We start from the raw sequence: 15,408 nt of genomic DNA, 5'->3' as shown, positions 1-15,408 counted from the left end.
ATTTTGGTATCTCAGATTGTCACATATTTTGCATTCCTCCCCTGGCGTTGCACCTCTCACCTTGCTATCTCCATCTTTATCACATAGGTTCTGCATATCCATACACTTGCTATTTCTCCATTTTGTCAATTAATCGATACACGGTCTGGTATTTGTTTATATCGTCTGTCTCTATTTGATCTACTCATTCACGCAATCATGGTTTTTAGTGGTCTCAATAAATCCGAGGAGTGTTGGGTGTACCTAGTGGACTTGAACCTGGGTTCTCATTGACATTGTCATTCTTTTTATGGCTCGTTCCAAACATACCTCCGTCTGTCCCATTGGTTTTCTGCACATGCTCTGGCTCAACTCCATCCATCTTTCTGTCGATCAATATCTACCTATCTTAGACTTGCGGGCCTTGTTAGGGAGTTTGGCTAAATACTGAATAGTTGCTAGTTATACAAATGGATATGAACAGCTACGTTTCCCACTTTGAATAAAGAAATCTACAACGAAGCATAAATGGCAACGAGCTAGGATAGACAATCCACCTTAGGGTAGGTATAAGGGGTATATTTAGCCTTTACATTGCCCCAAATATACTAGTTATACCGTTCCGTCTGATTTTACTGATGGGCCCTGGTCCATGGTTCGGTGTGTTTGAATCTAGCAGGGTGCTAATGATAAAATGCAGTAACTAAGAGGGAAGAACCAGGGGTATTAGTCTTCAGTGCAGTGGTTGAGATTGGAAAAGGATATGTCTAGTACAAGGGGCTTACCATTCTGGTTATTTTCCCATTTCCTCCACTCTGCGTTGCGTGCCTTTTGCGTTGCAAGTTCTTTCCTGTCCTGCCCTACTGTTGCTGTTCCTAGATATGCCTAGCTAGGCAGAAGAAGCGTTGCCGTTGACGAATGGGTGGACTCGGTGTGCGAGATTACGATGGCGCGTAAAAATTTGCGATCATATGAAGTAGCTGGCTGAAACCATTTTGGCATTCCGAGGTATACTGAGATCGTGATAAGAAGTAGAGGAGGCATATCGTTTAGGAGAGCAGGTCGGCAACTGAGAATTTGTTAGTCGGATGATCCAAGAAAGTCTGACAATAGGTGTTCGGCTTACCATTCATGGGCATCTCATCGATTTGTGTGGAATAGTATAGTTCGATATCACGCAGAATGCGCACGTCATCGCTCGTGACAAAGTTAATCGCGACACCCTTGCGGCCAAATCGACCACTTCGACCGATACGGTGGATGTAGTTTTCACGGTTTGTTGGGAGGTCGTAGTTAATGACAAGCGAGACTTGCTGAACGTCGATACCACGGGCCCAGACATCGGTGGAGATCAGCACTCGAGAGTTACCCTGGCGGAAATCTTGCATAATACTGTCTCGTTCCTTTTGGGGCATCTCTCCGTGCATGCTTGATACTGTGAAGTTGGCCTCGCGCATTTTGTCGGTGAGCCAGTCGACCTTTCGGCGGGTGTTGCAGAAGATGACGGCTTGTGTGATGGTGAGGGTATCGTAAAGGTCGCATAGGGTATCGAACTTCCACTCTTCCTTTTCGACGGCGATGAAGTATTGCTTGATGCCTTCTAGTGTCAATTCGTCACGCTTGACGAGAACGCGGACGGGGTCGGTCATGAACTTGGTCGTCATGTCGAGCACATCGTACGGGAGGGTAGCGGATACGACAACCACCTGCGTGGCTGGCGGGAGGTAACGGTAGACGTCATAGATCTGTTCACGAAATCCGCGGTTGAGGAGTTCGTCTGCTTCATCAAGAACCAGCATCTTGATGTGGCGCGTGCGCAGGTGGCGTCTCCGGATCATATCCGCGACACGACCGGGTGTACCTGAGACAACATGCTGGCCGTAGTCGAGCTTGCGGATGTCTTCACCAATATTTGTGCCTCCGATACATGCGTGGCACTGAACGTTCATGTAGTCGCCTAGGGCCATGATAACAGACTGGATCTGGGTCGCAAGTTCGCGGGTGGGGGAGAGGACAAGCGCTGCAGTAGGTTAGATTGGGAGCGCGGCGGTGTCTTTGACCGGCATACCTTGAGTTTCGCGAACGACTGTATCGATGACTTGCAGGGCACTGATCGAGAAAGTAGCCGTTTTACCGGTACCGGACTGCGCCTGAGCGATTGTGTCGCGACCCTTGCAAATTTGGACGATAGCGCGAGACTGAACGGCTGAGGGCGATTCGTATCCGTACGCGTAAATACCACGGAGAAGGCTTTCCTTCAGGTGCATATCCTCGAAGGTGGGAGCAACGGTGACCTCCCTGGAGGTGTTAAACTCCATCTTGTCTAAAGTTTGCGCCGTTAGCATTCGCGCATCATGCTTACAGTCATTAACGTACCATCCGCTCGTCGATCGATTCCGTCGGCCATTTTGGTTATTGAATCTGAGTACTGAAAGGTTCAGTGAACAGGACTGTTTGTTGGTCGAGATTGAGCCTCGAGGCCTTTGGCAGCGACTTTTCCGCCGAGAGTGACCGCCTGGGTCACGTGCCAGAATCTCGCCGCCGCAGAGCTCTGGCACAGCGCGGACAACCTTGTCAAGCCGACACGGATAATCCAGATTGACAATCTGACTCTTACAGAATGGTGCTCGAAGATCAGCGGTTTATTCATGAAGACTTGGAGAGATTGGAGCAAGCCATAGCGGACCGCGTCGCAGAAGAACCCCGCAATGTGAGTTGAACTGGCAGTTTTTCTGTCTATTTATTGCTAAGGAGTGCACTTCAGATACGTGAACGTCTGTCTCGCGACCATGAAATAGCGCATTTTCTAAATCGCATAGATGAGCAGTCTGAGCGGTTACTCGATATCTACAAGAACACCGAAAGCGAACGCGAGAAAGAGATCCAGGCCATCTCCACCGGCGACCAGTTCGAAGAATTCTACAAGCGACTAAATGAGGTCAAGGACTTTCACAAGCGGTACCCGAATGAGCCGGTTGAGAATCTTGAGCGGGCGTACAAGCGCCGCCAACCAGGCGAGGGCGAGCAGACGGGAATGGAGGTCGACACGATGTTTACTGGAGAAGAAGGATATGGACAGTTTCTCGATCTTACAACCCTGCATGACCAATACCTGAACTTGCCGGGCGTGAAGAGACTGCCATATATACAGTACCTCGACATATTCGATGCCTTCACACCCCCGCAACTACCGATCAAACGAAACAACAAGCTCTCGGACAGGTATTTCCAATATGTAGGGGAGCTTGCGAACTATCTTGAAGAGTTCATCAAGAAGGCACGGCCTTTACAGGATCTGACCAAGATCTTTGCTAGCTTTGATGACGATTTTGAAAAGCAATGGGCTGCGAACGAGGTCCCTGGCTGGACTGAAGAGAAAGTCAACGACGGTACACTGGGTCCGAAAACTGAGGGATCTGGGGAGGGCATCTGGTGTGCCGACTGTGAAAAGGAGTTCAAGAATGAGAACGTATACAGGAATCACTTGACGGGCAAAAAGCATATCCGCGCCGCCGAGGCTCGTAAAGCTGCAGGTGACTCGGGCGAAGGGCCTGTGCCAACCAGCAATGGGCCATCAGCAGCTCATCGGTTGAAAGAACGAGCAGTCGCTGAACGCGAACACCGTGTTCGTTCCTTGGCAAGAGTCCTCATCAATGAGCGACAAGCGACCAAGATCAACGTTGAGCGAAGACAAGGTATGACAGAGCGAGAGCGTCAAATGGAGCTGGAGGCAATGCTCGCTGAATCAGAGGATGTCGGGGGTGACCGTGGGAATGAGTCTGATGAGGAAGGGGAAGATCGCGTCTACAACCCTCTCAAGCTTCCCCTCGCTTGGGACGGCAAGCCTATTCCGTATTGGCTATACAAACTACATGGTTTGGGCGTGGAATACTCCTGTGAGATCTGTGGTAACTATGTTTACATGGGTCGTCGCGCATTCGACAAGCACTTTTCTGAGGCGTTGCATATCTTCGGCTTGAAATGCCTCGGCATTACATCGAACACCAACCTCTTCCGTGAAATTACTAAGATTGATGATGCCATGCGACTCTGGGAGAAGTTAGACCAAGACCGCAAGAAAACCCGAGACCTTCAAGACAACGTGGTACAAATGGAGGATGCAGAGGGCAACGTGATGCCTGAACGGATATACCTTGAGTACGTCTCCCCCAGGCTTCATACACCATTGCTGTGCTAACGATTACTAGTCTCCAAAAGCAAGGTATCCTCTAGTGGGCGCTGGGACATTTACAATCATTTTCTTCATCGTGTCGAAACCTGGCGTTGTAGGTATCTTTTATAGCTTATGCCAAGGTTGTTGCTTATCTAGGGAAAATTGAGTGTCCAGTGCGCTGACTAGAGCATCTACCTAGTGTGCCTGGTATTCGGCTAGAGTATACAAGTCCTCCTGGGTTGGCCTGGTTCCTCCGTAGTCTTTGCCAGCAATCCAATAATGTCACGTGCTTTCGTGAAACCAAGGGTGCGTCTGCCCCGCTCGCGTTTCTTTCACTTCACCAATGCCTTCACCAGGGCTTTTTCACTGTGGCCCTCACGTTCAAGATCCAAGACTGCATGGGATGCAATATATTATCAACTATTATCCCCGATGAGAGACACGCAACAGTGGAAAGGTGTCGCGCTTAAAAGACACCCCATTCACCACGGGCACAATCCATGGGGTTCAAGTTCACTTTCCTATGTGATCTGCTCTCGTCTCTCGAGGACAACAGGATCCTAAAAGCAGCTACCGAAAATAGGAATCGAAATCCGGATGCCCGCACTGTTACACAATGGTTTGTTCGGCATGACAAGAAGCTGCGTGATCGCGAAACCGACCGACTCGCTCTCCTTTCGTGCATGTTCCCGGAGAAGCGAACGGACCGCGTTTATTGGTTGAAGGATGCAAATTTGGCCAGGGTCATCGGCAGATGCTTATTGCTCGGGCTGTCCCGTCGCGAGGAACTTGAAAAATGGCGAGTGGCTGGTGGAGCAGACCTCGGTCAATGCGTCGAGAATGTAATGCGACAAGCGGAAAATCATGTTGTCGGAGGTCAAGAGGTCACTGTGGAGGAGATTGACAAGGCACTGAATATGGTCGCCTCGCGCTGTCGATTCTCTGGACCAAATATCCGACGCCAGCGTTCTGCTGTCGATGTGGAAGGGACGCTCTCACCGTTATACCGCCGGCTCAGCAGCAGGGACGCCAAATGGCTGACGCGGATGATCCTCAAGACGCACTTCTCCGATATTCTGCCGGAAAGGTTGACGCTGAAGAGCTTCCATTTCTTGCTGCCGCATCTCTTGCTCTTCCAGAATTCATTTGAAGCCGCCGTGAGCTTGCTCTCGTCTGAACCAATCATACATTTCCCACCTAGGCCTGAGATAGGGTATGCGAAAGACTTGGGCAAAATAGCTCTGCATCATCTCACTCCGACAATTGGGATCAAGGTCGGAAGACCGGAGTACTATAAGGCACGAAGCATCAAGCATTGCTGCAATATGGTTGGACAGCAGAGGATGAGTGTTGAGAGAAAATATGACGGCGAATATTGCCAGATACATATCGATCTCTCGAAGCATTCGGGTTCCATTCAGATATTCTCTAAGAGTGGCAAAGACTCCACCTCAGACAGGGCAGGCGTTCATCAAGCCATTCGAGAATCCTTGAGAATTGGTAGGGATGCCTGTAGATTCAAAGAACGTTGCATCCTTGAGGGTGAGCTCCTTGTTTGGAGCGACAAGCACCAAGACATCATGCCCTTCCATAAGTTGCGCAAACTGATCTCTCGATCTGGCGTCTTCATTGGGGCAGAGAGCGATTCTCCGTTAGTTACGTCCAATTGACCTCTGTGTGGTGATACTAACAGGAACAGGCCCCAGCCTTATGAACGCTTGATGATGGTGTTCTTCGATATACTCGTCCTCGACGAAAAGATACTTCTTCGGAAGCCGCATCGAGAGAGGCGGTTGCTTCTCAAGGACACAGTACAAGTGATTTCGGGTGTCGCTGATATCGCTGATCAGCGTATCATTGACTTCTCCCGCTCCGATAGTCTATCTAAGCTTGAGACGCTTTTCTCCAAGGGAATTGCTGAACGATGGGAAGGCTTCATTCTGAAAGGATGCGAGGACCCATATTTCCCGATACTGGTTGATTGCGGAACTAGCTGCGAAGGCCGCTGGATCAAGCTCAAGAAAGATTACATTCCAGGCCTGGGCGACACAGTAGACCTTGCATTGGTCGGTGCAGCTTACAATGCTTCTGATGCTTCCATGCTAAAGCTCGCAAAGAAGGAGACTTGGACACATTTTTTCGTGGGATGCCTTGAAAACAAAGAGGCTGTCTTGCAGTCCAATGCCCAACCTAGGTTTCGCGTTATAGACGTGATCGATCACCATGGCATCAGCCAGAACAATATGCAGACTCTCAACAGTTTTGGTAAGTTTAGCGCTCACAGCGTAGACTCTGACCGCGGGATCGACATCACAGACATAAGACCGGGCATGCCTCACATCGATGTCGTCTTCAAAACGCCATTTGTTGTTGAAGTTCTGGGAAGTGGTTTTGAGAAGCCGTCAGGCGCCCGGTATTACACGCTCCGTTTCCCCAGGATTCTGAAGATTCACTCAGATCGGTCCCTCGAAGATGCTGCTTCCTTCCGAGAGCTACAAGTTCTGGCTGAGGCAGCGGTATCCGTGCCCTCGGAAGAGCTCCTCGAACAAGAAGCAGAGTGGGCGAACCGCATTAGATCGGGTACGTCCAAGCCAGAGTATCAATCAGATGATTCACAAAGCTCGTCTACCATCAGCTCTCCTGCTTCTGCGAATGGTATCCCCATATACGTTGATCGTCCGACCTCCTCTAATTCGTCAGATGGATCGGAAGGAGCTGCAGACAGTGTCCTCACGAGTAATGAAAATGTGTCCTCACAGGCAAATACTAGAAAGCGAAAGGCAACGGCGTCCGCACCTGAGCCATGTCTTAAAAGTGCCTGTCGAGAATCAAAGAACGCCCAGTCAGTGGACGAAGGCATAAATTTGACCTTGACTGTCACGTCTTCATCACAGTATATGGCAACCATAGAAGGCAGTCTTCTCAATAATCCCACCACCACAAGCGTCCAGGTGATCTCAGTTATTGGGCATAAAGGGAGCCTTGATGAAACACACCGATCTCCTCTCACCACAGTTCCCATCTACATCCATCCCAGTTCTGCCTCTAAGCTCCAGTCACTAAATGGTCTCAAAAATATTGCCAAAACTATAGAGGAGTTCCTTCTCATGTTAATATCCGAGGACCACGAATCCGATTCAAACAAACCTAACATCGGTCCAGTCTCTCAAAATATGACTCTGGGAATCATGTTCGCTGACTATTCCAAATACCCCCTGGGTCCGGCACTTCTCCAATTAAACGAACAAATCTCCCAGGCCTTCGCCGCACCCTCGTCCAAAAATCACTTTCAAGGCCGGATCTTCCTCCTCAGCTCGGACTTTCTCCAGCTAGACTTCGACTGGACTAACAGCAAATTTTGCCTTCGCAAGACCTGGGAGAAAATAAGCAAAGCCTACTTCTACGCTTGTATAGCCTGGGACGCCGACAAACACGTCACCCCTGGAGAACCTCTCGATGAGATTCCCAGCACGCCCTTGGATAATGATGATGTCGTTGGAAACTCTACTATTAATACCAATGTTGCCAATACCACCCGACGGCCCCGTCCGAGCGCGATTCTGAGACGAAATTGTGTATCCGCACCTATACTCAAGCCAAAGCTCAAGATATTGTTCGACAGAAAGCTGATTTTGGAACTTGGGCAACTTACCTCCTTAGACCCCTTGGTGAGGGCTGATACGCGGGCTGGGTAACTTGCGTCGTTTCTTGGTCACGTTTTGTCTGCAATGGACTTTCTGGATTAGAAATCTGGTGGATAAATGGTTTGATGCTATTAATTTTACGCTGTTATGGCATAATGGGAGAACATTGGCGCCTCTTAGGCAGATACATTCTCTACCTAAAATCATGTGCTAAAAATGACGAAATATATCTTTCCCTCGACCTAAGCTACCTAGGTACAGAGTATGCCAGCAAAACATAATAACCATGGTATCAACGAATATCCGCCAAACAACATGACAACGCCGCGCTAGTCGATAATGCGTTGCAGATAAAACAACTGAAAGCAACTAGGACAAATTTATGCAGAGAAATGGCCACCGAAAGCAAGAAGCGAAGAAGTACTTCAAAAGCTCATTCGCCCGCCTCCCTTCTCGCCCGAACATCCCTCATCAGCGCCTTGGCCTCTTCAACCTCCACCCCATCCTGGCATAACTCCCCTGCCAGCTGATCCGCGCGCTCTAGATCTCCATGACGTAAAGACCACCGGGCAAGCCATAACCGCGCCTTAGAGGTCGTAGCCGTCGGCCCGGTGCCGTGATATGTATCCTCCTCCTCATCATTCTGGTGCCTCCTTTCGCGCCGTTGGTTATTCCCGGAAGTTGACTGGTCGTCGTCGTTTTCACTATCCGATAGGTCAGATCCCTCATCGTCGGGTTGCCCACCAGTTTCCTGCTGCAATGTGAGTTCCATATAAGCGGCCGCTTCTTCTTCGTCCTCCAGGCGCTCGTGGAGCGTAGCAATCTGATAGAGTGTCTCCGGATCGAGGATCTTGCGCCCGTGCGCGCTGCCGTGTTGCGAGGGGTCTTCAGCGTAGTATGAGCCTGCGACGAGGGCGCGTTTGAGAGCCTTGATGCTGTGCTCGATGCGGCCCATTTTTGCGTAGCAGGATCCGACGGCCTGCCACATTTTCGGATCGTAGGGGCGCAGCGCCGCGGCGCGTTGGTAGTAGAAGAGGGCGTAGAAGGACATGTCTAGGACTTCGTAGGCCTGGCCAAGACCGTACCAGGCACGGTAGTCCTTGCGGTTAACGTCGACGGCGCGGCGGTAAGATTCAATGGCGGCGTGGGTATTCTTCATCTCAATGTACTCATGGCCCATCAGAGTCCAGGCGGAGAGGAAGTTGCGGTCTAGGGTTAGGGCGCGACGGAAGTACATGACGGCTTTTTCATGTTCGGACTTTAGAGAGTAGTAGTTGCCGACCACGCAGCATGTTTCAGGGCGGAATTTGTCTGTGGCGGTTGCGACTTGGGCTACGAACGCTAGTTGCGGCCGCGCGCCCATCACGTAGAGGATGTTAGAGTAGTGGTCGAGACTGTCGAGGCGGTGGGGAGATGTGATTAGTATGTCTGTGAAGATGTGGGAGGCTTCCTCAAAATCTGTCGGATGGTTAGTGGCTGTTACGCCGCAATTGGAGCAGATGTACCTTTCGAGTGATAGTAGAGTAGTGCCCTTTGTGTCTTCAGGAAGGCACTGGAGGGAAAGATGCTTTCAAGTTCGGCAAGCGATTGATAGGTATCTTCGGTGGCTTGATACAGCTCCTGGCTGCAATGAACGTGGAAGATGAGGGTCATGATGTTTCGGGGTAAATGCTCGACGACTTGTTTCAACTGCGTATGGTTAGTGACAGAGATACGCAACGGGGTTGAGAGACGCACGTCTTCGGTACTCGCAAGCAAGTCATTCAACTCTTGCCATGCTCCCCAGTGAAACGGATTCAGATGGACACTCCTGATCAGCCACTTTCGCGCCTCCTCTTCGTTTCGTCCTTTGATGAGGATGATTCCGTAGAGGTACTCGAGCCATCCGTGGTTTTGATCCTCGACCCCTTTCTCCCGGCGCTCTGCAAGCCAGCCCTCTAGGCCGCGAGCAAGGTCTGGAAGTTCTCGATTGACTGTCGCACCGCCGTCTGCCGGACCTAGAACCATCTCCGTCTCCTCATTCTTTCGCTTTTCTCCGGCGAGATACTTGGCATATAACGCGAGGAACAATGATTTTTGACTGAGGCGCGGGTACGGATTTCGTTTCGCATCGCTGTCTTTCGTTCCAGATTGCGGAGACGCCTGTGATTTGCCCTTCTTTAAAGACGACTTGGCTTTCGGTTTCGGCGATTGGGTTGATGTTGATAATGATACGGGCGGTATAGTCGGAGGAAGGAAAACCGAGGCGCATCGATCGTATTCACGCGTGTCAAAGTACGCCTTTGCTAGGAGGTATTTGTGAGACTCTTGAGCTTCCAGCGCAGCTTCCACCGGGTCCTGGGTGCGGAGGTAAGGATTCTGCGGAGGATCTGTGATTTCCATCGGGGACTCGGGATCGGTGTCATAGTTGTCGATTGGGAGGACCGAGTCGAGGATTTCGGCTGCCCTGGGAGCATATAGAGTTAGCTAGAAGATAAGAAGCGGAACTTCAAGTGAACTACCATTTAGCCGACTGATAGAGACAGCGCTCGGAGCATTTGACAGCCGCGTCCTCCAGTCGGTATTTGAGATCCTTGATGTCGTCCTCGTTGAGATTGGCGGCCATTGTTAAGCAAGGTGAGGCGACGCAGCTCCGGCAGCGTATGGTATCGACAAGAGAGGCTGCTTGCGCGATCAGCACCTTGTTGTCGGACGTGCAGGTGGCCGCGGCAGTCCCGATTTCCCGATTGGGCAGGGCCAAACAAACAATGCAAAACGAGGCTCGGCGGGGCAGCCAGGTACTGGGGCTACCGAGTAGCCTTCGTACTCCTTTTTCGAGTTACTCCGTCCCCCCAGTCGCAGACAAAGAGATCGTCGCGCTGGCTTTTATTTTATAGTCCAGGGATCCCACCTGTCTGACACTTGCTGCTGACCTTTTGGTGTCTGTTCAATTGCTCTGGTTGAAGTGATCTTGTACAATTTGTCTCGCCGTGTACTCCGCAATGCCTTCTACCACGAGCCGCGCTGCCTTCGAGGCGGTCTTCCCCTCCCTGTCTCAGGCTATGCTTGACCATGCGAAGAAGTACAACCTGCCCGAGAACGCCCAGGAGTGGTTCCGCAAGGTATCATGACCCAATGGCTTGCGATCACTGCGAAAGACTAACCCTTTCCCGTTGCTATAGGCCATCGACACCAACGTTCCTGGCGGCAAGCTCAACCGCGGTCTCTCCGTCCCCGACACCGCCGTGGCCCTCCTGCAAAAGGAGCTGACTGAGGAGCAATACAAGGACCTTGCCACGCTTGGGTGGCTGACTGAGCTGCTTCAGGCATTCTTCCTTGTCAGCGATGACCTTATGGACGGCTCAATCACCCGCCGCGGCCAGCCCTGCTGGTACCGTCACCAGGGTGTTGGTCTCATTGCCATCAACGACGCTTTCCTCCTCGAGTCCGGTATCTACATTATCCTGAAGAAGCAGTTCCGCTCCCACCCTGCCTACGTCGACCTCATTGAGCTGTTCCACGAGACCACCTGGCAGACCGAGCTGGGCCAGCTGTGCGATCTGATTACCGCCCCCGAAGACAAGGTCGACCTCGACAACTTCTCCATGGAGAAGTACATGTTCATCGTGACCTACAAGACCGCCTACTACAGTTTCTACCTCCCCGTCGCCCTTGCGCTCCACTACCTTCAGCTCGCGACCGAAGAGAACCTCCGCCAGGCTCACGACATCCTCATTCCTCTCGGCCAGTACTTCCAGGTTCAGGACGACTACCTCGACGCGTACGGTGACCCCGAGGTTATTGGAAAGATTGGAACAGACATCCAGGACAACAAGTGCTCGTGGCTGGTGAACCAGGCTCTGCAGCGCTGCAATGCCGAGCAGCGCAAGGTGCTCGATGCCGCCTACGGCCGCAAGGACGGTGAGCAGGAGGCCAAGGTCAAGGCTCTCTACCGCGAGCTGGACCTTGAGACCGTCTACAAGGAGTACGAGGAGAAGATCGTGGGCGAGCTCAAGACGAAGATTGCGGCTGTTGACGAGAAGGGTGGGTTGAAGAAGGAGGTCTTCGAGGCTTTCCTCGGCAAGATCTACAAGCGCAGCAAATAAGTGATGGCCATTACGCTATTTCGAGATACCTCATACTATAGACTAATATAATGATTTGAGATTGTTGGCAGCTTTGCGGCACGAACATGCGCATCACTCGTGACCATGGCCAATCTTCTTGCTAATTTAGGATTGCTACCTATTATGCTGTACCTATGACTTATGATCCGCCGTGATCAGGATGGTTCCTCCAAGCTTTTCCATTCAGCATATCTGCCTTGACACCTGGCATTTATCCAGTCTTTTCTCAATCTTCATCTCCATCCGTTGACAAAGAAGGCCGTACAGAATTGCTCACGGCAAACAAATGTATCGTTGGTCTAGCTATCGAACGGCCATGCTTTTTCCCACGCAACTACTTCGGCTTCGGAATGTGCTAGCTGGTTAATCAGATCCGCTTTCGCTTGCCTTAAGAGCCTTTTTACATCATCATATTGCTCAGGCCGGACAACACATTTTTCGGGCCACATCTGACCTAGCGATTGCTTTAGGCTCTGCATTAATTCCATGCCTCTGATGGCCCCACAGGCATCTTCGTTGATCCGAGCAACCTCATCTGCGGAGAACTGCAGAGGGTACGGCGGATTGCCGGACGCTTGCACACCCGGAAGAGCTGTCCATTCCTCTTCAAGATCAACGCATCGAGACTGATACAATGCCTCACCGTCTATAAGGAGATTCTGAGCAAGAAGTAACATGTCGAAGCTGGTAGTCTCGCGAAATTCGATGGCTTTGTATAAAGTCCTGTTAGTGCTGTAAGCGAACCTCCGGTATAATGCCGAAAGTGACACCTTGAGATATAAGTCCTGCGCTTTGGCTTGCTCGGCAGGATTGAGTTTGTCAAAGTCTGCTGGGAAGTCTGGCGGATCGAGACCTGTTGATGGGGGGCCATCGTAATCCAGGAAGTATGGCTGGCGAGCATGCTCAAAGAGAGGTAATATCTCACTTGACTGCCAATCTATGATACCCAGTACATCATCTGCTGGTCTTTCTGGGTGAACGAAGATGTTCTCCGTGTGGAGGTCAGGATGCCATAAAATGGCCGCCACAACTGAAGCGTCTGTTGGCAGGGGGGAGTCTTGAGAAAATGCTTGGCGCCCAGAAAGGGGTCATCAAAGGTCCTTCAGTCCTTCACATTCTGGGGAGAACCGAACTGGACTATAACCTGGATTCGCATTAACAATCAATCCGTCAAGAGTTGAGTTCTCGCATCCAGGGTTCAGGTGTTGCTTGAGGTTGGAGCCTTGGATGTTTCAACCTTTGCCGATCGACGGTCGCTCCAACTAAAAATATCATTCCCGTTACGCATGCTCCTGTCACAGCTAGATGACCCTGGGCGGTTTCCTTCCGTTCCCTGAGTTTTCTTCATTTTCGACATCAATTACGCCTTTTCTTTTATTGATATCAGATGTCGCTTCAGCATGTGGCGCCCGTTCATAGCAATAACCGCATTGCTTAATCTCGCGGGTGCTTTTAGGGATTCGGAGCCCACCGGCGAGTGGCCGACAGAGCTCTACCGTACCTCTTCTGTTCTCGGCACATCCGTATATTCTGTACGGAGTAATGCAGCCTGCAAAGATGGTTTGTACACGTTCCTTTCGCCGCGCGGTGAGGGCGTCGCAGCACGCGGGCCGACAATTCTCGATCAGGAGGGAGAACTTGTCTGGACGAGCGAATCCACTACTATCGGAGCCGCATATAATCTAGATGTTCAGGAGTACAAGGGAAACCAGTACCTTACTTTCTGGGAGGGAGATGATAAGCTTGATGGCCATGGTCGTGGCACAATTCACATGGTAGGAGTCCTTTCCTCCTTTTGCTTTCTTTAAGGCTAAGCCCAAACAGCTTGATCAACAATATATCAAGCGCTATGAAATTCAAGGTCCAACTGGTGCCTCTGCGGACTTCCATGAATTCCGAATCACGCGCGATGACACCGCGCTCTTCACTATCTATGAGACCGTCTCAGTTGATCTGCGCGCGGTCCGTGGCCCAGAGAGAGGCTGGGTCTGGGACAGCCGGTTCGTAGAGATTGATATCGAGACGAACGAGGTGCTCTTTGACTGGCGCGCTTCGGAGCACTTCAATGTCACCGATGTCGAGAGACCGTCTGGCAGTCCGGGATGGAGTTACGGCGACCCCTGGGATTTCTTCCATCTCCATAGCGTCGATAAAGACGCCAAGGGCAACTACCTCATATCGGCCGTTCACACTGACCATCTCACCTACCTTAACGGCAGTTCTGGAGATATCATCTGGCGGCTTGGCGGAGAGCATAGCGACTTCGAGGACCTGTCTGAGGGGAGAGGCTCGACATTCGCATGGCCACACGATGCCCGCTTTCAAGATGGCGACAAAAAGATCACACTTTTTGATAATACGACGCCAGGCGACAAGGTCAACCGAGGCCTTCTCCTCGACGTGGATCAGTCAAGCATGAAAGTCAGCATCCGCAGCGAATTCCGTGCATTCGGGCATGCTGGGGTTACCCCTGAATCACAGCCGCAGTCAGACGGCTCCATCCAGGCCCTGAATAACGGGAATGTCCTCGTATCATACGGCAAGAACGGCGCAGCATGGACCGAGTTCACTAAGATGGCAGTCCCCATGTGCCACACTCAATTTGGCGCCATATCCAGCTTTGGCACGGGCAACCCGGCGTCTTATCGCGTTAGGAAACATGCCTGGGTAGGGAAGCCAGACACGACGCCGGCATTTGAGCTCAACGGGTACGAAGCGGCTGTCAGCTGGAATGGCGCGACTGAGGTCGGGAGATGGGTCCTCGAAGGCTCGCAAGTTCCGCTTCCCATCCACCATTCTAATCCCGACGATGCCGACGGCAATGACCCGAATCCGAATCCGAACTCCGGCAAGTCCGACAATTTCTTCTCGGCTATCACCACCGTCAAAAGAACAGGATTCGAGACGATCATCAACATCCCATTCCACACAGACCAGCCCTTCCTCCGAGTCCGCGCGCTTGACAGGAAGGGTCAAATCATCGGCACATCCGCCATCCTACCTTTTAATGCGACGATGAAAGGGTCGAACAGTCCAGCCGGGCCACCCAGCGAATCCGGATCACACCACCCTGCGGCTCTGATCTTCGCGGGTGTCTCCGCTGCATTAGTACTCATAGCCTGCATATACTTCTTCCGCCGCTACTGCTGGGCGTTCTGTCTCCGGAGCTGCCGACGGGCTCGGCTGGGCCGGTACCGATACCTTCCAGGCTATCGAGGCCGAGACGAGGAAGAGAACTGGGAAGAGTACTATGCGAATGGAGAGCAGGAAGAGGGACTACACATTGCTACTGATACTGAGAGTGATGACAGCGACGTTGAGGTCTCAGAGCTAGATAACCCCCGGCTCTCCCCGGCTTTGCTGTCCCCGGCTCTGGGCAGTCGCCTGAGCTGGCAGAGCTCACTGGGTAGCCCTGGTAGTAGCATTGGGAGGTCGGTGTTGGTCAGGACGCCGAGTACGTATAGTAATGTGAGCTCGAGGGAGAAGCAGCAATGACCGGCTGCGT

The 15,408-nt window shown here is 51.6% G+C and overlaps 7 protein-coding genes across 7 annotated transcripts; 4 read left to right on the top strand and 3 right to left on the bottom strand.

The window, feature by feature from the left end:
• Positions 1–1,028: 1,028 nt before the first annotated feature.
• Positions 1,029–2,386, bottom strand: DSM5745_00146 (ATP-dependent RNA helicase eIF4A; the record flags this gene model as incomplete). Its single annotated transcript, XM_026742162.1, has 4 exons — positions 1,029–1,048; positions 1,106–1,999; positions 2,048–2,302; positions 2,356–2,386. The coding sequence occupies 4 exons, from the start codon at positions 2,384–2,386 to the stop codon at positions 1,029–1,031; spliced, it is 1,200 nt and encodes a 399-aa protein (XP_026608007.1).
• A 213-nt stretch (positions 2,387–2,599) lies between these two features.
• On the top strand, positions 2,600–4,212 carry DSM5745_00145 (SF3a splicing factor complex subunit PRP9; the record flags this gene model as incomplete). Its single annotated transcript, XM_026742161.1, has 3 exons — positions 2,600–2,689; positions 2,744–4,137; positions 4,188–4,212. The coding sequence occupies 3 exons, from the start codon at positions 2,600–2,602 to the stop codon at positions 4,210–4,212; spliced, it is 1,509 nt and encodes a 502-aa protein (XP_026608006.1).
• Positions 4,213–4,653: 441 nt separating this feature from the next.
• On the top strand, positions 4,654–7,848 carry DSM5745_00144 (ATP dependent DNA ligase domain protein; the record flags this gene model as incomplete). Its single annotated transcript, XM_026742160.1, has 2 exons — positions 4,654–5,804; positions 5,853–7,848. The coding sequence occupies 2 exons, from the start codon at positions 4,654–4,656 to the stop codon at positions 7,846–7,848; spliced, it is 3,147 nt and encodes a 1,048-aa protein (XP_026608005.1).
• A 382-nt stretch (positions 7,849–8,230) lies between these two features.
• DSM5745_00143 (anaphase promoting complex subunit CDC23) lies at positions 8,231–10,402 on the bottom strand (the record flags this gene model as incomplete). Its single annotated transcript, XM_026742159.1, has 4 exons — positions 8,231–9,255; positions 9,303–9,486; positions 9,535–10,243; positions 10,299–10,402. 4 exons carry the CDS (start codon positions 10,400–10,402, stop codon positions 8,231–8,233), a joined length of 2,022 nt encoding a protein of 673 aa, XP_026608004.1.
• Positions 10,403–10,778: 376 nt separating this feature from the next.
• erg20 (bifunctional (2E,6E)-farnesyl diphosphate synthase/dimethylallyltranstransferase) lies at positions 10,779–11,882 on the top strand (the record flags this gene model as incomplete). The annotated part of the gene is made up of 2 exons (XM_026742158.1): positions 10,779–10,898; positions 10,959–11,882. The coding sequence occupies 2 exons, from the start codon at positions 10,779–10,781 to the stop codon at positions 11,880–11,882; spliced, it is 1,044 nt and encodes a 347-aa protein (XP_026608003.1).
• Positions 11,883–12,202: 320 nt separating this feature from the next.
• DSM5745_00141 (uncharacterized protein) lies at positions 12,203–12,774 on the bottom strand (the record flags this gene model as incomplete). Its single annotated transcript, XM_026742157.1, has 2 exons — positions 12,203–12,626; positions 12,674–12,774. The coding sequence occupies 2 exons, from the start codon at positions 12,772–12,774 to the stop codon at positions 12,203–12,205; spliced, it is 525 nt and encodes a 174-aa protein (XP_026608002.1).
• A 529-nt stretch (positions 12,775–13,303) lies between these two features.
• DSM5745_00140 (arylsulfotransferase family protein) lies at positions 13,304–15,398 on the top strand (the record flags this gene model as incomplete). The annotated part of the gene is made up of 2 exons (XM_026742156.1): positions 13,304–13,678; positions 13,728–15,398. The coding sequence occupies 2 exons, from the start codon at positions 13,304–13,306 to the stop codon at positions 15,396–15,398; spliced, it is 2,046 nt and encodes a 681-aa protein (XP_026608001.1).
• Positions 15,399–15,408: the final 10 nt, after the last annotated feature.

Source organism: Aspergillus mulundensis (assembly GCF_003369625.1).
Source record: "Aspergillus mulundensis strain DSM 5745 chromosome Unknown scaffold_0, whole genome shotgun sequence".
Taxonomy (NCBI): Eukaryota; Fungi; Ascomycota; class Eurotiomycetes; order Eurotiales; family Aspergillaceae; genus Aspergillus; species Aspergillus mulundensis.
This window is presented reverse-complemented; position numbering and strand designations above follow the sequence as displayed.